General features: G+C 63.1%; 1 protein-coding gene and 1 long non-coding RNA gene across 6 annotated transcripts; one reads left to right on the forward strand and one right to left on the reverse strand.

The window, feature by feature from the left end:
• The first annotated feature begins 268 nt into the window (after nucleotides 1-268).
• Nucleotides 269-20,597, forward strand: PCNX3 (pecanex 3). Of its 5 annotated transcripts, none has more exons than XM_045775467.2 (35): nucleotides 269-907; nucleotides 1,282-1,469; nucleotides 1,682-1,781; nucleotides 1,903-1,942; nucleotides 2,042-2,137; nucleotides 2,365-3,492; nucleotides 3,993-4,116; nucleotides 4,204-4,382; nucleotides 4,817-4,907; nucleotides 5,508-5,643; nucleotides 6,846-6,988; nucleotides 7,806-7,959; nucleotides 8,245-8,277; nucleotides 8,562-8,733; nucleotides 8,845-8,955; nucleotides 9,288-9,379; nucleotides 9,541-9,650; nucleotides 9,830-9,935; nucleotides 10,039-10,131; nucleotides 10,307-10,457; nucleotides 11,290-11,434; nucleotides 11,793-11,970; nucleotides 12,961-13,069; nucleotides 13,224-13,353; nucleotides 13,732-13,790; nucleotides 13,895-14,110; nucleotides 14,751-15,004; nucleotides 17,403-17,633; nucleotides 17,797-17,900; nucleotides 18,202-18,349; nucleotides 18,446-18,676; nucleotides 18,754-19,028; nucleotides 19,356-19,489; nucleotides 19,570-19,868; nucleotides 19,945-20,597. In XM_045775467.2, exons 1-35 carry the CDS (start codon nucleotides 755-757, stop codon nucleotides 20,140-20,142), a joined length of 6,111 nt encoding a protein of 2,036 aa, XP_045631423.2. In that variant the 5' UTR covers nucleotides 269-754; the 3' UTR covers nucleotides 20,143-20,597. The 5 variants fall into 5 exon arrangements, with proteins under 5 accessions (XP_045631423.2, XP_045631422.2, XP_087711150.1 ...); XM_045775466.2 differs by having other exon boundaries at nucleotides 4,207-4,382; nucleotides 6,828-6,988; XM_087855024.1 differs by having other exon boundaries at nucleotides 3,996-4,116; nucleotides 4,207-4,382; nucleotides 6,828-6,988.
• LOC148107896 (uncharacterized) lies at nucleotides 12,468-16,207 on the reverse strand. Its single transcript, XR_015721464.1, has 3 exons — nucleotides 16,113-16,207; nucleotides 15,950-16,016; nucleotides 12,468-12,703 (listed from the first exon to the last, which is right to left on the reverse strand). It is a non-coding gene; the product is annotated as an uncharacterized LOC148107896 (long non-coding RNA).
• Nucleotides 20,598-20,659: the final 62 nt, after the last annotated feature.

A 20,659-nucleotide genomic window follows, 5' to 3' on the forward strand; every position in this document is an offset into this window, starting at 1 on the left:
TATCCCTTCGGTTCTGCCTGGTGGTGTCAACTGGGTTGACAACGCCTAGGTGTGCGCATGCGCTCCAGCGCTACCACTTTTGGGACCTCTCGTTTAGACCGGGACTCTGCGCACGCCCAAAGGGCTCCCCCGCGTGTTAGCGCTCCGCCACCTTCCTGCGCGTGCGTCGGGTTTCATGCCTTCAAGTTTTCCTTTTCCGGGTCCCAACTAGGCCCGTCAGGCGCATGCGCCACTGCTGGCTGGCGGCTCGCTGCTCCTTCCGGCCTCCCCCTTGGGCCGGGTCCCGCAGTAGCCGGGCGAGCGCGGAGACCGAAGCGAGTGACCTGTAACCCCGGAAGTGGACCTCAGGGTCCCGGGGCTCTCCCCGGGCCGGAGCCGAGGAAGCCGTCGCCTGCACCCCCGGAGCACCCACCTCACGCCCATCTCTGGATGCCGCCAACGGGTGTCCGGCCCGTGCCCCGCGCCTGCCTACCGGCTCGGCCCCTCGGAGCAGTTCTGGGCCGGGGGTGGGGGCCTGGACCCCGCCCCTGATGAGGCTCCACCCCCGCGTCCAGGCCTCGCACCGCTGACTGCCCGGGTCGGCCCCGCCCCCTGCCCGCCCCCTCGCCCGGCCGACCCCTCTCCCCGCTTGGGGGAGGCCATGGCGTGAGCGCGAGGCCGGGCCCCGGGGCCCTCGGGCGCCAGGTGGGGCATGGGCCGGCGGCCGCCCCAATGAGGGTCCCGGGAGGGGGGCGCGCGCAGCAGCGGCGGGGCCATGGGGTCGCAGGTATTGCAGATCCTGCGCCAGGGGGTGTGGGCCTCGCTCACTGGCGGTTGGTTCTTCGACCCGCACCAGAGCACCTTCTCCAACTGCTTCCATCTTTACGTCTGGATCTTCCTGCTCACCTTTCCCTTCTTGCTGTACATGGTGAGATGCTACCGCCACCTGTAACTCCCGCCGGGGAAAGGGAGGGCAGATGTCACGGAGGGGTGCTAATCTGGCAGGGATTCAGGGCCATGCCTTGGACGCTTGGGGTGTGGAGAGTGGACTCACTGCAGAGTTTAGGGGTATATGGAGGAGTGGCCGGATTATTCCTTAACTGGGCTGGGTGACCTTGAGCCTCTCACTTAATTTCTTTCCAGTGAGAGGACAGAGCCCCCTGACAGGGTCTTTGTACCAGTTGCAAGGGATGGGTGAGGAAGTCTTGTGAATTTGTGAATGCTGGCTATGACTATGGTGGTAGGTCTGCCCCATGGGGACAGGGCTGTGTGAGGGGGACTCTGACTTGCTGCCGCCTCCAGGTCCTGCCCCCCAGCTTGATGGTGGCCGGCGTGTACTGCCTCGTGGTGGCTGTCATCTTCACTACCATCAAGACTGTGAACTATCGGCTACATGCTATGTTCGATCAGGGCGAGATTGTGGAGAAGCGCAACTCCACCATGGGGGAGCCGGAGGAGGAGCCTGCACAAGGGGACAGCAGTCTGCCCAGGTGAGTGGGGGAGGGGCTGTGTTGGCAATAAAGGGGTCTTGGTGCCTGGACTTAAGCATCGGCTCTAGGAGCAGGTGAGCCCCTGTTCTGTGGTCAGACCCAGACTTTCGAGAGGACTCTGGAGAAGGGAGGAGTGCTGGGGTTAGTGGCGGAAGTACAATCTGAAGGGAGGGGGAGGTTAGCTGAAAGCTGATGCTTTTTTCCACTGCTAGGGACCCTGGAGTGGAGATGACGGTGTTTCGGAAAGTGAGTTCCACACCTCCGGTACGCTGTAGCTCCCAGCATTCCGTGTTTGGCTTCAACCAGGTCTCGGTGAGTGGTCCCTACCCTCAGCCTGTCCCACTCCTCTCCTGGGAGCCCATCCCCACTGAGGTGTGTCCTGAGCCTAGTTCTTACTCTGTTTGTTCCTTCATTTCTCTCTTGGTCTGCTCAGGAGCTGCTGCCCCGGATGGAGGACTCTGGGGCCCTCAGAGGTAGGTGGCTGCTGCTCAGGTCTGAATTTGGCGGTGTGGAATGAGATGGCACCCCGATGTCTTGAAGTCCTGCTGACACCTGTGGGGCCATGGTTGCAGACATCAAGGAGCTGGTGCGGGAGCAGGGCAGCAACAATGTGATCGTGACCTCAGCAGATCGAGAGATGCTGAAGCTAAGCTCACAGGAGAAACTGAGTGAGTGGGCATGATCTGGCAGGGGCTTGTGGAGAAGACTAGCTATCTTGTCTTCGAGTCACCCCAACTTTTGCTTTTCCAGAGCTCTCTTTGTCCTTCAGGACGGAGCCTTCGCATTGTCCTGCCCCAGCCGGGCTCTGGGGTAGCAGTGGCCGCAGGACCCCCTTAGTGGCTGGTTCCTCTTGCAGCGCGCCCTTTCCTCATTTTGTCTTCCTTTTCTCTGATAGTTGGAGACCTTCCCCAGACACCCCCGGGGGCTGCCCCAGACCCCTCTCTCCCCAGCACAGACTCTTCAGAACGTTCTCCCTTGGCTGGGGATGGAGCCCCCTGGAGTGGGAGCAGTGTGGCCGACACTCCCATGAGCCCCCTTCTGAAGGGGAGCCTCAGCCAGGAGCTGAGCAAGAGCTTCCTGACCCTGACCCGGCCTGAGCGGGCCCTGGTGAGGACCAGCAGTCGACGGGAACAACGCCGGGGAGCAGGTGGCTACCAGCCCTTGGACCGGCGGGGCTCGGGTGAGCCCACCCCCCAGAAAGCAGGCTCCTCGGATTCCTGCTTCAGTGGCACTGACAGGGAGACGTTGAGCAGCTTCAAGAGCGAAAAGACCAACTCAACCCATCTGGACAGCCCCCCCGGTGGGCAAGCCCCCGAGGGCAGCGACACAGATCCACCCTCTGAGGCTGAGCTGCCCGCGTCACCAGATGCCGGAGTCCCCTCCGATGACACACTGCGTTCCTTTGACACGGTCATAGGAGCAGGGACGCCGCCGGGCCCAGCTGAGCCACTTCTGGTTGTGCGGCCCAAGGACTTGGCCTTACTGCGGCCCACCAAACGGCGGCCACCCATGCGAAGACACTCCCCACCTGGCCGTGCCCCTCGGAGGCCCCTGCTTGAAGGTGGGGGCTTCTTTGAGGACGAAGACACCAGTGAGGGCAGCGAACTGAGCCCAGCCTCCAGCCTCCGATCTCAGCGCCGCTACAGTACTGACAGCTCTTCCTCCACCTCCTGTTACTCCCCCGAGAGCTCCCGTGGTGCAGCTGGGGGACCCCGGAAGCGACGGGCCCCTCATGGGGCTGAGGAGGGGACTGCTGTGCCCCCCAAGCGGCCCTATGGGACCCAGCGGACGCCTAGTACTGCCAGCGCCAAAACGCATGCCCGTGTGCTGAGCATGGATGGGGCAGGGGGTGATGTCCTAAGGGCCCCCCTGGCTGGCTCCAAGGCTGAGCTGGAGGCCCAGGCGGGGGTGGAGCTGGCTTCTGGTGAGCCTGCTTTGCTGCCTGCTGAGGCCCACAGGGGACCTGCTGCCAACCAGCCCGGCTGGCGGGGGGAACTGCAAGAGGAAGGTGCTGTGGGGGGAGGTGAGTGCCCGCTCTGCCGGGGGTGGGGGGTTGTGGTGGTGAGCTAGGTATGGGCTTGGGTTTGGACAAAGGCCAGACTGGCGTGGCGCTGGCCAGAGTCAGCTCGGCCTCTGTCTCAGGCAGCAGGTGGATGTGGACTGAGTGATTGGGTGCTGTCTGCTGAACCCCTCAGATAAGCAGGGCTGGGAGAGCTCAGACACCCAGCTCCGGATCCTGCAGTTAGCACAAAGCCCCTGCCCCTCGAGGACTGTCAGTGTCCACGTTGATTCTCCTGGGCCACCGGCGGGGCAGGGCAAGGCAAGATCGTGTCCTTATTTCCAAATGTGGAAACTGAGGCACAAGCGGTTAGGTGACCTGGCTAGACCCCAGAGGCAGGACACGGTTGGATTAGGCCTGATCTTTAGCTCCGTGCAGGAGCAGCTGCCACCCCCGCCCCCCGACTGTGTCTGAGGCTGTGTCCAAGCCTCTGTGGCTTATGCACGGGGCCTCTCTCTGGGCAGCAGCTGACGAGACTGGCAAGCGGGACCGCACGAGCAGTGTGCGGCGGACTCAGGCGATCCGCCGGCGCCACAATGCGGGCAGCAACCCCACTCCTCCAGCCTCTGTCATGGGCTCGCCACCAAGGTGAGCGCCGGCCGGCCGGTCGGTCGGAGGGGCGGTGGGGGCCGGTGGCTCTGAGTGGTGCTGACCGGCGGTCCGGCCCGTCCTCAGCAGCCTGCAGGAGGCTCAGCGCAGCCGGGCCGCCTCTCACTCCCGGGCGCTGACGCTGCCCTCCGCCCTGCACTTCGCTTCGTCGCTGCTGCTCACGCGGGCGGGCGCCACTGTGCACGAGGCCTGCACCTTTGATGACACGTCCGAGGGTGCCGTGCACTACTTCTACGACGAGAGCGGTGAGCCCCTCCCCAAGTCCAGTGGCCCGGCCCGTGAGCCCGGCACCCTCTTTCCCTCCTACCAGTGGTCTTCGTGGTCACAGTGGCAGTGCTTGCTCTGTTGGCCACAGACCACCCGCTCAGCCCCGTGGTGACTGCTGTCCTTGTGCTGCCTGCCGTCAAACTTGCAGCCTCTCTCAGACGTGGGTGCCCTCATTATCTGTGCTGTGCTTATGAGGAAGCCGAGGCACGGCCTGAAGTCACAGCCGAGCAAGTGGCAGAACAGGGACTTGAACCCAGGGCAGGCCGACCTGCAGGCCCTCTCCGCTCCAGCTCAGGGTCCCTAGGGGCTGGGCTGCCATCCAGGGGAGCTCCTCACCGGGTGGTCCACGTGGGTCAGGCCTTGGTGCCCCTGTCCCTGACGTGCTACCTTGTGTCCCACACCCCTGGCCCAGGCGTGCGGCGTTCCTACACCTTCGGCCTAGCTGGAGGCGGCTACGAGAACCCTGTGGGGCAGCAGGGGGAGCAGGCGGCCAATGGAGCTTGGTGAGTCTCCAAGCTGGGGCTCTCCGGGCCAGCAGCCTGGTGGGTTGCCGTTTCTGGGGATTTTCTCTCTCTCTCTTTGCTCTGCTGGGGCAGGGGCAGCTCAGAACCCCTAGGAGAGGAGTGTGGGGAGTAGCAAAGGGCAGGCCTGTGGGGATTCTTCGACACTGTAGGAATGTGACATTTCTGGGCAGGAGGCTTCCAGGAAGCCCAGGTCCTGGGAGGGAGGCACTTCTGTCTCTTGCTTCTTCTGAAGCCTCTGTGCTCCTTTTGGGTATCTGAGCAGCCTCCTGAGACCCCCAGTTATGGCCTGGCTTTGGCCTTTTTTTTTTTTTTTTTTTTAAGATTTTATTTATCTATTTGACAGAGAGAGACAGCCAGCAAGAGGAGGAACACAGGCAGGGGGAGTGGGAGAGGAAGAAGCAGGCTCCCAGCAGAGGAGCCTGATGTGGGGCTCAATCCCAGGACTCTGGGATCACGCCCTGAGCCGAAGGCAGACGCTTAATGACTGCGCCACCCAGGCGCCCCTGGCTTTGGCCTTAATCCCAGTGCTGACCTGGGGCTTCCAGTGGCCCTGATCTTCATGGCTGCTGTTCCCCACAGGGACCGCCACTCACATTCCTCCAGCTTCCACTCGGCTGATGTCCCTGAGGCGGCGGGTGGCCTGAACCTGCTGCAGCCAAGGCCCGTGGTTCTGCAGGGCATGCAGGTGCGCCGAGTGCCCCTGGAGATCCCGGAGGTGAGGAGCTAGTGGTCAGGGAAGGACCTGCAGGAGGGGTGGTGGCGGCAGCAGGAGCGGGGGGGCAGGTCATGAAGCACTTGCCCCGGTACCAAGAGGGACAGGCAGCTCGAGTGAGGGCTCTGGGGGCCCTTGGTGTCTGTCCTGACCTTTGACAGCTGGCCCTGGGTGTGCAGGCTCTGGATCTCTATGGCTCAAGGAGTCGTTCGTTTGCTTATTCAACAAGCGTGTCTGGAGTATCTTCTTTATCCTGGAGGGGCCCTCAGGGAGCTGGGACGGCGGGTCTCTGCAGTGAAACCCCCAAAAGAGGCAGGTCAGCCTACTTGGCCGTGCGTGGCCTGCCGCTCTCTGTGCCGGGCCTGGGTGCGAGGCGTGGCTTGGGGCCCACTGCCCCAGCTTGTAACCTGCTGCTTCACTCCTGAGGGTGTCCTGGTTTGACACGGTCAGTCTAGCGATAGCAGACGTGTTAGGACATGTAAGATACAGACTCAGAATTTAAAGAACAGTGGTTAGAGGGGTACCCACACGTCTAACGCTCAGGGTCACAGAGCATGTGCAGTGCCTGGAAGCCCCATGTGTCCCTTTCTGATTTATTCTCCAGAGGCAGGGGCCGTGCATCTTTGGCTCTGCATGGTATCCCCAAGGCCCAGCTCAGGGCCAGGCCCATAGCTTGCCCCCTAAGTATTTGCTGAATGAAGAGCACAAGAAATCCTAAGAGATTAAGTCGCTTGCCTAGGGTCTCACAACATGGTCGTTGGCACCCAGGCCTGTCGGCAGGGCTGGTGCTCTCTGTGCCCTAGGGTGGGGTGGTCAGAGTGACCCCCGATGGCTCTGTCCAGGAGGATGGTAGCATTTGTACTGGGTCCCAAAGGACAGGGTGGACTTCACTGAGCCTAGGAAGAGGCGGTAGAGGCTGCCTGAGTGGGGAGGACAGACATGGGCGCTGGCGACTCTGGCCCTCAGCAGCCCCAGCAGCCATTGAGCCGTGTTCTGGGGACCCGGAGAGGGGAGCGCGCCTTTGTGGTGGAGCAGTAGGACTGGCCACAGGGCCACTAGGTGGCGGGAACTTTCTTTCTGTGCTGGAGGAGAAGGCCAACCAGCCAGTGTGCACCGGGCAGGGGAGTGGTGGCAATGGACCGTGTTGGGGGGCGAGGGGCTGATGGCTGCGGCTGTGGGGACCGCAGTTTGACCTGCTGGACCAGGACTCCCTGCACGAATCCCAGGAGCAGACGCTGATGGAGGAGGCGCCACCTCGGGCCCAGCACAGCTACAAGTACTGGCTCCTTCCTGGCCGCTGGACATCCGTGCGCTATGAGCGGCTGGCCCTCCTGGCCCTGTTGGACCGGTGAGTGCCCACCTGCCTCGGCGCCCTGGCCCCGGGCCTTCTGGACCCTCTAAACCTGTGGAGCCCATCACGGCGTCAGAGAACCTAAAGGTTGGGGGCCACTGAAGTTGCTTCAGGGGCTGGGGTCTGCCGTCCAGTTTGAGCAGGTCCTTCGGGGGTAGAAAGGGGTGGCCGACTGGGTGGTGCTCGAGTTACTCCCTGTCCGAAAGCCCCGCTCCAAACAAACTATTCTTGTCCAGTCTCTGCTTTTATTTGCTTCACCATTAGATTTGATGAAATTGAGTCCTGCGGTCTAAAAAAGCTCGCAAGGCTCTTATCTTAGTCTTCCCCTTTCTTAGGGGTAACTGAGGCCCAGGAAGTCAGAGAGGAAGCCAGATGACTTTTGTTGTCTGCGTGGATGGCTTGGGCCTAGAACCTGTGGCCTGGCTTCCCACACTCTGGATTTCCTCCTGGCACTGCAGCCGGCGTGTGTCGGGCACTGCCTGCGTGCATAGCACGGCCTGCTTGATCGGGCATTCGTGAGCCGGAGACAGGCAAGCGCCTCAGTAGCGGCCCTTGGAGCCTTCAGGGTCTAGAAGGGCAAAGATCGGGATGCAGGGTAGCAATGGGGCAGTGTCCTGGAGCAGGTGCCACCTGGCCCCGTCCCTGAAAGGGATAGGTTTGCATATTTCGAGGACAAGGGGGGCCTGGGCACAGGCTCCGATGTGGGCCTTTGTGGCTGGGTCCTGTCCTCCTCCCCACCCCATCTGCCTTCGCCCCACTAGCCAGGAAGGAGATGGGTGTGCCCTGGTGTGCCCTGACTCTGCTGTCTCTGCAGGACTCGGGGGCTGGTGGAGAACATACTTGGTGTCGGCCTGAGCAGCCTCGTCGCCTTCCTGGGCTACCTGTTGCTGCTCAAGGGCTTCTTCACGGATATCTGGGTCTTCCAGTTCTGCTTGGTCATCGCCTCCTGCCAGTATTCCCTGCTCAAGGTCAGGCCTTGCTGCTTGGGTTTCCTTCTCCCACCTACCTCTTTCCAGACGTCTCGGTGCCCACAACCCGTTTTGAGGGGTGTGAGCTTGAAGGGAGAGAAGGTGCTTAAGATCCCCTGTAGTCAGCCCCCCATCTTACCCATGTGAGAACCGAGGCTCAAACGGCATAGGGTCCTGCCCTGGTCACCCTTGACAGTCCAGTAGCGGAACTGAGCAGGTCCCGGGGTCTCTGACCCTCCCTTGGGCTCTGGCTCTCATTGCCAACATAGCTCCTGTCTCTTCTAGAGCGTCCAGCCTGATGCGGCGTCTCCCATGCACGTGAGTACCAGTGCCTTTTCCCCCCAAGGCTCACACGCGGGCCCTGGGCAGGGCTGAGACAGGCGTGGAGGGGTCTGCGAGGGGCAGGGATCCTGAGACCACCCCTGTGGCCTCAGATCCTCAGTCCCGCTGCCCTCACCCTGCCAGGCTTTCTATCTTGGATCCAGGGCCACGGGCAGGGCACGGGAGCAGGCATGAGTCTGTGCGTGTGTGCGCGCGCGTGTGCACATGCGTGCGGGGTGGTCAGCTGGGGAGACCCGGCTCCTCACTGTCCCGCTCCCCAGGGCCACAACTGGGTGATTGCATATAGCCGGCCTGTCTACTTCTGCATCTGCTGTGTGCTCATCTGGCTGCTGGACGCCCTGGGCTCAGCTCAGCCCTTCCCACCCGTCTCCCTGTACGGCCTCACGCTCTTCTCCGCCTCCTTCTTCTTCTGTGCCCGGGATGTGGCTACCGGTGAGATTGGACAGCATTGAGGTGGCCTGGGGGAGTGTGGCCCTGAGGGTGGTGGGCCAAGGGGTGGTCTGTGGGCTGACCGACTGGGCCTTTCCATTTCCTCCCTGACAGTGTTCACCTTGTGCTTCCCGTTCGTCTTCCTCCTGGGCCTCCTGCCCCAGGTTAACACCTGTCTCATGTACCTGCTGGAGCAGATAGACATGCACGGCTTTGGGGGTACAGGTATGGGGCCCATAGGTGGCTTGGGGGTCAGGACGGGCTGTGGTTTAGGTATGTGGCTCCAGCTTTTTGCTGATCTTTCTCCTCTGTGTATATTGTGGATTGCAAGAGCCTATCTCCCCCCCCCCGACATCCCCCGTCCCCGAACAAGTGGCCTAAACCCAAGAATGCCAGGGCTCTGAAGGCCTCTTAGGGCTTGGGGAGCAGACAGCAGTGGGCTGGGGATGGGTCCCAGGGAGGTTAGCCTGTGGGAATTGAGGGGCAGTGGGGTGGGGGTGGGGGTGGGGTGCAAACAGGTAGGAGTTGGGCTTTACCTGTTGTTTCTCCCCTCATAGCCGCCACCAGTCCACTCACGGCGGTGTTCAGCCTCTCCCGCAGCCTGCTGGCTGCTGCCCTGCTCTATGGTTTCTGCCTCGGGGCCATCAAGGTAGGGATGGCCTGTGGGGTGGGGGCATGCTGAGGCCCAGGGGGGTTGTTAGGACAGGACTGTGAATTGGGTTCAGCAGTGGCTTCTCCCATGGGGGGACCCCACCCCCACCCCCCACGCTTACCCTTGCCTCCCTTGACCAGCATGGGTTCTCTCCCCAGACTCCTTGGCCGGAGCAGCACGTCCCTGTCCTCTTCTCGGTCTTCTGTGGCCTCCTGGTGGCACTGTCCTACCACCTGAGCCGTCAGAGCAGTGACCCCACTGTGCTCTGGTGGGTGCCTGCATGTGCCCGTCCGTGCGCATGCGTGTGTTTGTGTGAGTGTCTGTGCATGGCAGGGGTTGGCGGTGGGGGTCTGTGCACGTGCCTGTCACCTGCTGAACCTGGAGCCCTCGGGAGGGGAGGGGCGGCCTCCGCAGACCCGGGCCCCTGCCTTTTGTCACCCACCCCAGGTCCCTGATCCGGAGCAAGCTCTTCCCCGAGCTGGAGGAGAGGAGCTTGGAGACAGCTCGGGCTGAGCCCCCGGACCCGCTACCAGACAAGATGCGCCAGTCGGTGGTGAGAGCTGGAGCGCGGGGTTCTCGTCTTGGGGAGGAGGGCTGCTAGGGTGCGGTCGGCCCAGGCCGGTAGGCACCCACGCTGGTATCTCCCGCCCGCGCAGCGTGAGGTCCTGCACTCTGACCTGGTGATGTGTGTGGTGATAGCCGTGCTCACCTTCGCCATCAGCGCCAGCACCGTCTTCATCGCCCTGAAGGTTCGTGTGGCCCGGGCCACCCCTGCCCCCTCGCTCTTTGCAGGAGCCCGCCCCGCCTGAGGGCCCCGGGCCGCCGTGGCCTCGTGTCCTCCACCCTGGCCCGGCCCATGCCGGGGCCCCGTGGGCTCCTCAGCCTGCGCGGCTGGGCTGAGCGTCCGGCCTGTCGCTCTTGCAGTCGGTGCTGGGCTTCGTGCTGTACGCGCTGGCTGGGGCCGTGGGCTTCTTCACGCACTACTTGCTGCCGCAGCTCCGCAAACAGCTGCCCTGGTTCTGCCTGTCGCAGCCCGTGCTGAAGCCGTCTGAGTACAGCCAGTACGAAGTTCGCGGTGAGTGCCCACCCCGGCGCTGGGGCCCCTCCGCCCCTCCTGCCCTGATTCCCAGGGGGCCTGCAGCCTGGTGAGAGCCCGGCCCTCTCGGCTCAGATTGCCAGCAGGGGGCAGCCTCTGCCCACGCCGCCCTGTCCCCACGGCCCCTGCGCAGCCCTGTCTGCCCTCTTGTCTTGCCTCCTGCACCCTGGCCAGGCCCCTGCGTGCCTCTTACCCTGCCCGCCCTGCCCTTCCTCTGCCCGTCTTGCTCTCTCTGGGGGGATGGAGGGTGTAGAATTCCAAGGCCCTAAAGGGGTCTGTTGTCCAGCAGAAGGATGGACTGGTTGCCCGGTCGGCCTGGCCGATTTTCCCCTGGGCGGTGCGATAAAAGCACCTGTAAGCCTCTGTTTCCTCACCCACCTGGATTTGTTACACGGAGTTCCACATGCCCTGTTTGTAAGCGATAAAAGATTTTGCCCACTGGGCTGGCGTTCCCACGTGGCTACAGTCAGCTCAAGCTGGGTGGCGGTGACCCGTGACAAAGAGGCTGCAGCTTGAGGTCACCGTGTATACGGGCCTCACCCAGCCTGCCTTGGCTCCAGTGGGCATTGGGGATGTCCTCGTTAGGTTTTTTTTTCCAGAGAGCAGAACGGGCAAAGCGTGTGCCCTAAGACCCTGAATGTCCTGCCCAAGCCTCACCGCCCTCATTCTAGCTGCCGCAAAGTCTCTGGGGACCCAGAGAGCCATGTCCCATGGTTTGCCCTCCTTCCAGGTTCCTTCCGCGCGTGCGCCTGACCGGGCCCGGCAGGGGGAGGGGAAGGTAGAGGGTCAGCAGTCCTGCCTTCTGTCGCAGGCGCTGCGCAGGTGATGTGGTTCGAGAAGCTGTACGCCAGCCTTCAGTGCGTCGAGAAGTACCTCATCTACCCCGCCGTGGTGCTCAATGCTCTCACCGTGGACGCCCACGCCGTCGTCAGCCACCCGGACAAGTTCTGCCTCTAGTGAGGACTGCCCCACCCCCCACCATCCCGGGTCTCCATTCCCACGGGACGCGTGGGACCCCCGAAGCCCGCCGACAGAATGAAACCTGCTTCAGTTGCCCCAGCAAGCTCAAGCACTTCTTGAGCTCCTGACACTGTTGAGACAGTTGCCCCTTAAAAAACAGACGTGTCTACCAGATGTGTCTTAAAAGGGTGACCCCTTTAGAGAGCAGAGACTAGGAGTCCCTCGCCCACAAGAGCAGGGCCCAGCTCAGCAGAGCCCAGGCCAGGGCCGGGGAGGGATGGGCCCCCCCCTGGGACCTCCCCCCTCGGCCCCCTGAGTCCCATCTGCCACATAACGCCTGCTCCTCACCCCCAGCTGCCGGGCGCTGCTGATGACCGTGGCTGGGCTGAAGCTGTTGCGCTCAGCCTTCTGCTGCCCACCCCAGCAGTACCTGACCTTGGCCTTCACCGTCCTGCTCTTCCACTTCGACTACCCACGCCTGTCCCAGGGCTTTTTGCTCGACTACTTCCTCATGTCCCTGCTGTGCAGCAAGGTGAGCTGGTGGCCACGCTGCAGACTCTGGGCTGTGCGGCGGGAGCAGAACTTGTGTGCGTTGGCAGCAGGGAAAGCTTCCCCAGGGGCCTGCAGCCCTGCCAGCTGCTGCTCCACGTCAGCCCTGCCGTGGGCCTCTGCAGCAGGTTCCCCAGGGGCAGAGCGAGTGGTGGTTTAAAGCGCTAAGGTGACTTGCCTCAGGTCCCCCAGAGAATGGGTGACCCGCTAGGACTTGAATCCACATCTGCCTTCGCTGCCTGTTCTATGAGTCGTGGCCCTTCACCACCTTCCTCGTGAGCAGACTTAGCCTTCTCCTCTGGATACCAGCCTCTGAGCTCTGCCCCTTTGCCAGCCACAGCCCTGGGGAGCAGTTAAGAGCTGAGTTTCAGAAGCCCCTGGGGCCTGGATAGCTCTAGACTGTTCTGCCAGACTGTGGGGCCCCCTGATGTGGGGTTCAGGGCGGGGGGAATCATTCCCTGGCTCTCTACCCGAGGCCTCTGGTGGTGCCTGCCGTGGGACCCCAGCATGGCCTTGAGCCTTTTTCTCTTTTACCTGGGCGTTCTAGTCTGGTTTTCTGGTCTGGTCCAGGACGGTGGAGATCCAGACTGTGCTGCTCTCTGAGGGTGGGGCCTCCGTATCATAATTTGCAGTATCATGGTCAGGGTCCAGTTTCATCGGTGACTGATGGCTTGAGCAAGTCGTCGTCCTGCCCTGCTTTTTCTGAACTTTCCCATCTGCGAAATGGGACAAAAATAGGAAGCTTCCGGGGTGGTCTTGCAAATAGACGGCTAATGCTCCCTGAGAGGGTCTGCTAACAGGAACAGGTGCTTTGAGCCAGGTCCAGACAGAAAGGGCTGGGAGTGATCTGGAGCTTGACTCCCACATGGGCAGCCACTGGAGTGGCCCCAAGGCTCTGAATGGGTACTTGGCCGACTCCATCTCTGTGAGTGACTTGCGTATCTTTTCCTTTTCCCCTCTCCGACCCTGGCAGCTGTGGGACCTGCTGTATAAGCTGCGTTTTGTGCTGACCTACATCGCGCCCTGGCAGATCACCTGGGGCTCCGCTTTCCATGCTTTCGCCCAGCCCTTTGCCGTGCCTCGTACCCAGCCTGCCACCTGCGGCCTGGGGGGGGGACGGGGGGCGGTGCGGGGAGGGTGGTGGCCTGGATGGGGGCAGGTTAATGAGAGTTAAGGAGTGACGAGGGAGGCTAGGGAGGGTCGTGTGTGCCTGCCACCTCCTTGACTCGTGCCCAGACTCGGCCATGCTGTTCGTTCAAGCTCTGCTCTCGGCACTCTTCTCCACGCCACTCAACCCCCTGCTGGGCAGCGCTGTCTTCATCATGTCCTACGCGCGGCCCCTCAAGTTCTGGGAGCGCGACTACAAGTGAGTCTCGAGGGAGCAGGTGCCTCACCCAGAGGGGCCTCGGAAGGAAGGGGAGCTTGGGGCCCGGCAGGGTGGGGTGCAGAGACGGGCCGCAGCAAGGGTGCAAGTGCTTGAGCATGGCGGGCTTCGGGTGGCTGGCTGACTGATGAGGGCAAGACCTGAGTCGGGCCAAGCCTCAGGCTGACCCCTTGGGCTTCCTGGCCGTGTGGTCCTGGGGCAGTCCCCTCATGTTCCGGAGCCTCGGCCTCCTGTGAAATGGGACTCTCATGGCATCTGCCCAGAGAACAGGGGTGTGGGTTATGAGGATGCAGTGGTGGGCTGGCGGGAATCGTCATCTGAACCTGTCGGCCAACTGTGTTCTTCGTTCTGTCTAAACAGCACTAAACGTGTGGATCATTCCAACACCCGCCTGGTCACACAGCTGGATCGGAACCCCGGTGTGTACTCGGCCATCCAGGGGCCTTTAGGGCGGCACCTCCCTGGAGAGGGGGCCTTGCTTACTTGTCATCTTGTCCATTTGTCTGTCTGTCCTGGGTCTCAGGCGCCGACGACAACAACCTCAACTCCATCTTCTACGAGCACTTGACCCGCTCGCTGCAGCACACGCTATGTGGGGACCTGGTGCTGGGCCGCTGGGGCAACTACGGCCCCGGCGACTGCTTTGTCCTGGCCTCTGACTACCTCAACGCCCTGGTGCACCTCATCGAGGTCGGCAATGGCCTCGTCACCTTCCAGCTGCGTGGCCTTGAGTTCCGGGGTGAGCTGCGGGGCCTGGGCCTGACGCAGGCCGCTGCATTTCATAGCGTGTGAGGGCCGGATTCTAGCCCAGCCCTGCCCTGATTTGCAGGGTGACCTTGAGCAAGGCACTCTTCCTCCCTAGGCCTGGGTTTCCCAGCGTGAGTGGTGAGGGGGCCAGGGTCTCCTTCGCCAAGCCGTGTCCCTGCCCTAACTCTGGGTGCACAGGGACCGAGCAGACTGCTCTGGCGGAAGCGTGGGCCTGGAGCTTTGGGTTCGCCCCTCAGCTGCCCCCGGCGTGCGCTCTGGTCTTGGGCTTGGCTTAGTTTGGGAGCCGCGAGTAGCCCCCTGGAGGGAGCCAGCTCTTTGGCCTCAGGAAGACGCACACGTTGGATGTCAGCTTCAGAAGAGGCCTCTGAGGGTACAGAGGGCCTCGAGGCACAGCTCACGAGCACGGCGAACCTGAGCAGGTCGCTTCTTCTCTGAGCTTCAGTCTTTGCCGTGGTCTCTGGGCGTTTGGAGGGGGAGCGGTTCGTTAATCCAAGTCCAGTAATGGTTACTCACGGCAACCCCAGGCAGGGACTGGCGAAGACCTGGACTCTCGCGAGGGAGGCAGGCAGGGAGGTCCTGGTGGCCCCTGACTGGGCGCCCCCCACCCCCAGGTACATACTGCCAGCAGCGCGAGGTAGAGGCCATCACGGAGGGCGTGGAGGAGGACGAGGGTTGCTGCTGCTGTGAGCCTGGCCACCTGCCGCGGGTCCTGTCCTTCAATGCCGCCTTCGGGCAGCGCTGGCTGGCCTGGGAGGTGACGGCCAGCAAGTACGTGCTGGAGGGCTACAGCATCAGCGACAATAACGCGGCCTCCATGCTGCAGGTGTTCGATCTCCGCAAGATCCTCATCACTTACTACGTCAAGGTACGGCCGGCGGTGGCTGGGCAGCAGGGCCCCCGGCTAGCGAGCTCTCGCCGACTGGCCGCGTCTGAGTGTCATCTAGCTGGTCGGGAACCCGTTTTGCCCAAGGGAAGCAGAGGCCTTAGAGAGTTGACGCATCCTCCAAGATGCCACCCACCACCGGACAGCAGGCCTCGGGCCCCAACAGCTCATGTGGCTCCAGCAGTGGGCTGTGGGGGGGCGGGGTTTGCTGTCACCCTCCTCTGGAAGATGCACCTCGGACAGTGGGTATTGGGGCAGGTGGGCAGCGTGTGCGTGGGTCCCCCTCACTGGGCTGCTGGTCCTGGGGAGGGCAGCTGTGGAGGCCGGCCTTCTAGACCACCAGGACCCTGCCCCACTCCCATCAGCACGGAGTGCCGATAATGCTGATGGTGGGGGTGGTAAATGATAATCATAGGAGTGGCTGCCAAGCAGTGGTGACCACCAAGGGGCAGCCTCTGAGCCAGGCACCGCTCCTGAGCTGGGTGAAGCCCACCACACCCTCCAAGAGGGCTCCCGATGTCTCAGCGGTGGAAGTTGACTGGCAGAACGAAGCGATGAGCCTGAGGCCCCAGGATCAGGAGAAAGTGGCGGAGCCGGGCTCAGGCCCGGGCCCAGGCCTCCTGGGTGGTGCTGAGGGCTGTGAGGCACAGTGTGGGGTCCAGCAGGAGCCCTGGACTGGGTTATGGGAAGCCTCCTTTGGGATGTCACCTCCTTTGCTGTGCCTCCGTTTATCGCCTTGAGGAGGGATCCCTGGAGCTCTGTGAGAGGGCGAGAATGACAGCCCGCAGAGGAAGGGCACTGCAGCAGTGAGGCGAGGGTGGTTCCTGTCCACGCTCTCTCATGCCCTCTTGGCATGTGCCCTGGGGCTCCCTGTGCAGGGCCTGGCAGGCAGGGGGGCCTTGTCAGGGCCCAGGGAAGCCTGCTTACCTGAGGTTCTCTCTAGGGCAGTCCTCTGCACCTGCCAGCTGTCCTCTTGCCTCCGTGGACATCCCATCTGTGACACACGTCAGAGACGCTGTAATTCCTCTGTCGTTTTTCCCGTCCACCCAGCCACTCCTAGGGAAGGGTGTGTGAGCCTCATGCCCCTCACCTTCACCAGGAAAGAGGCTGTGGTCCAGACAGGGACATTCCCAGCCTCAGGTCATCCAGGGGTCACAGTTCTGTCCGCCTCCCCCCGCCAACCCCGTCAGAGAAGTGCCCTTACACAGGTCACCCTGCTGCCTCCCGCAAGCCCAGCTCAAGGCCAACACGGCCTTCTCGTGGCAGTGCACCAGGCACCCGGCCAGGCCCTGGCTGGCAGGCTGAGATGAGCCCCACCCCTGCCAAGTTTACTGTCCCACGGGGAAGCTGACTCGCCATGGCTACGGCAGCCTCACAGGCTGGGCACAGTCAGAGCCGGGTAGCGGTGTCCGGAGTACCTGGGGAATGCTCTGCCAAAGACAGAGTGTGGGCTGAAGTTTGGAGGGGTGAGTCGGGGCTGCCAGGGGCAGTGCCTCTGTGGGGTGGCGGCTGTTGAGGGCAGCCCCTCGAGCCTGCATACCCCACAGAGCTACCCTGCTGGACGCTCCTACTTCTGCCTGGGTGCCCTCTGTTCATGGCCAGCTGCAGCACCCTCCCCAGCCCCGGACTTCCCACACTGCACCCGGGCACGGGGCCAGCCCCATCGGCTCCATCCCAGGGTGGCCCATGGAAGCCCGATAACCTTGCTGGTTGCCAACTGCCAGCCTCACACTGCTCATCCATCCTGCCGGTCTGCCTTCCAGAAGCTCTTTTCTGTTGGCTCAAACCCCTGTTCTGCAACCAGCATCCCCTTAAAGGATACAGGAGCTCTGACTTTGGACACAGTTACTGTGCCTTTGCCTTTTTTTCTGAGAGGAATGGCCTGTGGCTGTGAGACCTCACCTGCCTAAAGGGACCCATGACCCGCAGGCACTTAGGTCCCACTGGCCTACAGGCAGCCCCACTACCTCAGCCTGACCTTCCGAGGCCTCTCAGATCTGGATCCCACAGCGTAACGGTGTGGGAGGTCCTGGGGGCTCGAATCCTAGCTTAGTCTGCCCTGCTGGGTAACCTCAGGCAAGTCTCCTGTCTTTCTGAACCTCAGTCTCTTACAAATGGGGGATCTTCTGAAGCAAGCAGGCGAGTGCTTGTCACAGTGCGGAACCTTCTAGGGGGTGCTCTGTAAGGGGGGGGGTGCTTCCTGGCAGCATTCTCCTCCCTGGCCTCGGAGAGGGGAGCGGACTAGCCTGATGTGGCATCAGGGAACTCAGAGGAGACGCGAGGTGGGGGTCCTAGGATGCATCCTGGTCCTTTCTCCTCCATGGCGAGGGCACGGTCCCGGCCACGGGCCACGGCTCTGACACCTGCCCTCTCCTCGCAGAGCATCATCTACTACGTGAGCCGCTCACCGAAGCTGGAGGCGTGGCTTAGCCACGAGGGCATCGCAGCGGCCCTGCGGCCTGTGCGGGCGCCGGGCTACGCTGACTCAGACCCCACCTTCTCCCTGAGTGTGGATGAGGACTATGACCTTCGCCTCTCTGGCCTCTCGCTGCCTGCCTTCTGCGCGGTGCACCTTGAGTGGATCCAGTACTGCGCCTCCCGGCGCAGCCAGGTCCGGCCCCTGCTACCCTGGGGCTACCCCCCACCCCAGTTCTCCCTTCCCTGTACGGGTTCCTCTTGCTCTCAGCCTCCCTTGGTCTGGGCCCTAGCCCCCACCGCAAGTTCCCTGTCCTGGGTCTGAGCGGGGCTCTGGGGATGGGGTCCTTGTGCCGCAGGCTGTGGACCAAGATTGGAACTCGCCGCTGGTCACGCTGTGTTTTGGTCTGTGTGTGCTGGGCCGACGGGCCCTGGGGACAGCCTCGCATAGCATGTCTGCCAGGTGAGTGCAACGGGTCCAGCCGGGCCGCCTGTGTTTCCCTCTACCCCTTCCACAAAGAGCTCCAGGCCGGCAGCGCCCAGGAACCACATCAGGGTTTCCTTCAGGGGGGACTCTTCACTGTGGGCAAGGCGCCTCCCAGTTCTAGACCTTTCCCTGTTCCTCACCGACCCCGTGAGGGACCTGGACTGACCTTGTCAGGATGGGGGAACGGAGGCCCAGCGTGAACGGTCCCAGCTCAGAGCCCCGTGTGGTGCGCCAGAGCCCCGAGACCTTCCCGCTCAGCCGTCTTCCTCTTCCCCAGCCTGGAGCCCTTCCTCTACGGCCTGCACGCCCTGTTCAAGGGGGACTTCCGCATCACCTCCCCACGTGACGAGTGGGTCTTCGCTGACATGGACCTGCTTCATCGTGTGGTGGCGCCCGGGGTTCGCATGGCCCTCAAGCTTCACCAGGTGGGGAGAGGTGTGCCCAGGTCGGGTGGGCGCGTGGGGGGTGAAGCCCCTCCCCAGGGCAGGGGCCACTGACCCAGCCGTCCTGTCGGCCCGCAGGACCACTTCACGTCCCCAGATGAGTACGAGGAGCCGGCCGCTCTGTATGATGCCATCGCCGCCAACGAGGAGCGCCTGGTCATCTCGCACGAGGGCGACCCGGCCTGGCGCAGCGCCATCCTCAGCAACACGCCCTCGCTGCTGGCGCTGCGCCACGTGCTGGACGACGCCTCGGATGAGTACAAGATCATCATGCTCAACCGGCGGCACCTCAGCTTCCGCGTCATCAAGGTGGGGGGAGGGCCCTTCCCCCGCCCCGCCCCCTGCCTGGCACCGGCCCCCTGACGCTTGCGCGGGGCCGCCCGCAGGTGAACCGCGAGTGCGTCCGCGGCCTGTGGGCCGGGCAGCAGCAGGAGCTGGTGTTTCTGCGCAACCGCAACCCCGAACGCGGCAGTATCCAGAACGCCAAGCAGGCGCTGCGCAACATGATCAACTCCTCCTGCGACCAGCCGCTGGGCTACCCCATCTACGTGTCGCCCCTCACCACCTCGCTGGCCGGCAGCCACCCCCAGCTGCGGGCACTGTGGGGTGGCCCCGTCAGCCTGAGCGCCATTGCCCGCTGGCTTCTGCACAGCTGGGAGAGGTGAGCCCCGAGCCCGGGGGGCTGAGGGCCCGGCGTGGGAAGCAGAGGCTCGGCGAGGTGAAGCAACTTCCTCCTGGGGCTCAGGGGAGGAAGTGCTGGAGCCAGGACTGGGCCCCGAGAGCCGACACCGTCCCAGAGCTGACCCGCCTTCGTGCTGCTCTCCCACCGTTGAAGGTGGCCTTATCGATAATGCCTCTCCTAGAAGACCCTGCGGAGTTGGGGCTCAGAGATGTTAGCTGGCTTGTCCTAGCGCTGGGGGACTTGGCCGCTCTGGGGTCTCGGGCCCTCCCCCTGCCAACCCGTCCCTCCCCGCCGCCCCTGTCCCAGGCTTCATAAGGGCTGCGGTGCGGGCTGCAACAGCGGCGGGAACGTGGACGACTCGGACTGTGGCGGAGGCGGTGGCTTGACCTCCCTCAGCAATAACCCCCCCCTGGCACACCCCACACCTGAAAACACAGCAGGTGAGCTGGCGAGGCCGGCCTGAGCCAGTGGGCGAGGACAGCCTAGCTGAGGTCTCAAGCCTCTTATCTGTCTTCCACAGGCAGTGGCGACCAGCCCCTCCCTCCCGGCCCAGGCTGGGGCCCTCGGCCTTCTCTGAGTGGCTCTGGTGACGGGCGCCCCCCTCCTCTGCTGCAGTGGCCGCCCCCTCGGCTCCCTGGACCAACTCCTGCTTCCCCCGCCCCCACCGAGGGTCCCCGGCCCTCAAGGACCCCTGGCCCCGGTCTCCTCAGTTCTGAGGGTCCCAGTGGGAAGTGGAGCCTGGGGGGTCGGAAGGGGCTAGGGGGATCTGAGGCGGAGCCAGCCTCAGGGAGCCCCAAAGGAGGCACGCCCAGATCTCAGGTAAGGGTCGTGTGGAAGGGTTGGGTCCTGAGCTACTCAGGTCTGCTTTTCCACCAACCTCTCTTCCCTCTGCTAGGCGCCCCTAGACCTCAGCCTCAGCCCGGATATCAGCACCAACGCCTCCTCGCCCTCCAGAGCAGCCCAGGACATTCCTTGCTTGGACAGCAGTGCTCCTGAAAGTGGCACACCCACTGGGACCCTGGGTGACTGGCCTGCCCCTTCTGAGGAGCGTGAGAGCCCAGCCGCCCAGCCCCTGCTGGAGCATCAGTACTGAGCAGCCTGGTACCCTCTGGATCCCAGCCCCAGGATTCAGTAACTTGGATCCCTGGTCTCTGGCCCTCTCTGCTGGACCACAGAACTGAGTGGCTTTGGCTTCCACATCTGAACCCTGACCTCTGGCTGCCTTAGCCAGAGTATCAGAACTAAGTGGCCCAGACGTCTGACCGTGATCCCTGATCTCATCCCTAGTCCAGGGCCTGGGCTCCCCAAACTGAGGCAGGCAGCCTCCCAGCCAGGCCCTAAAAGCCAAACCCATGGGCTGGTCCCGCTTCGAGCCCGTGGCCAGGACTGACTTGACTTGGCCCCTGGGCCTGTACTGCCTGCAGGGGCAGCCCCCTGGCCTGAACCTGGGGCTGAAATGTGGGAAGGGTGGTTTCTTTTTTTTCTTTCTTTCTTTTTTTTTTTCGTGCTTCGGAGACACCAGAATTAATAACACTATTTTTGATTTTGGTTCGTGTTTTCTTTTTCTGACTGGGAATGTTAGGGTGGAGGATAGAGGAGGATGGCCAGGT

Source organism: Ursus americanus, chromosome 24 (genome assembly GCF_024610735.1).
Source record: "Ursus americanus isolate L20-20 chromosome 24, mUrsAme1.1.p, whole genome shotgun sequence".
NCBI lineage: Eukaryota > Metazoa > Chordata > Mammalia > Carnivora > Ursidae > Ursus > Ursus americanus.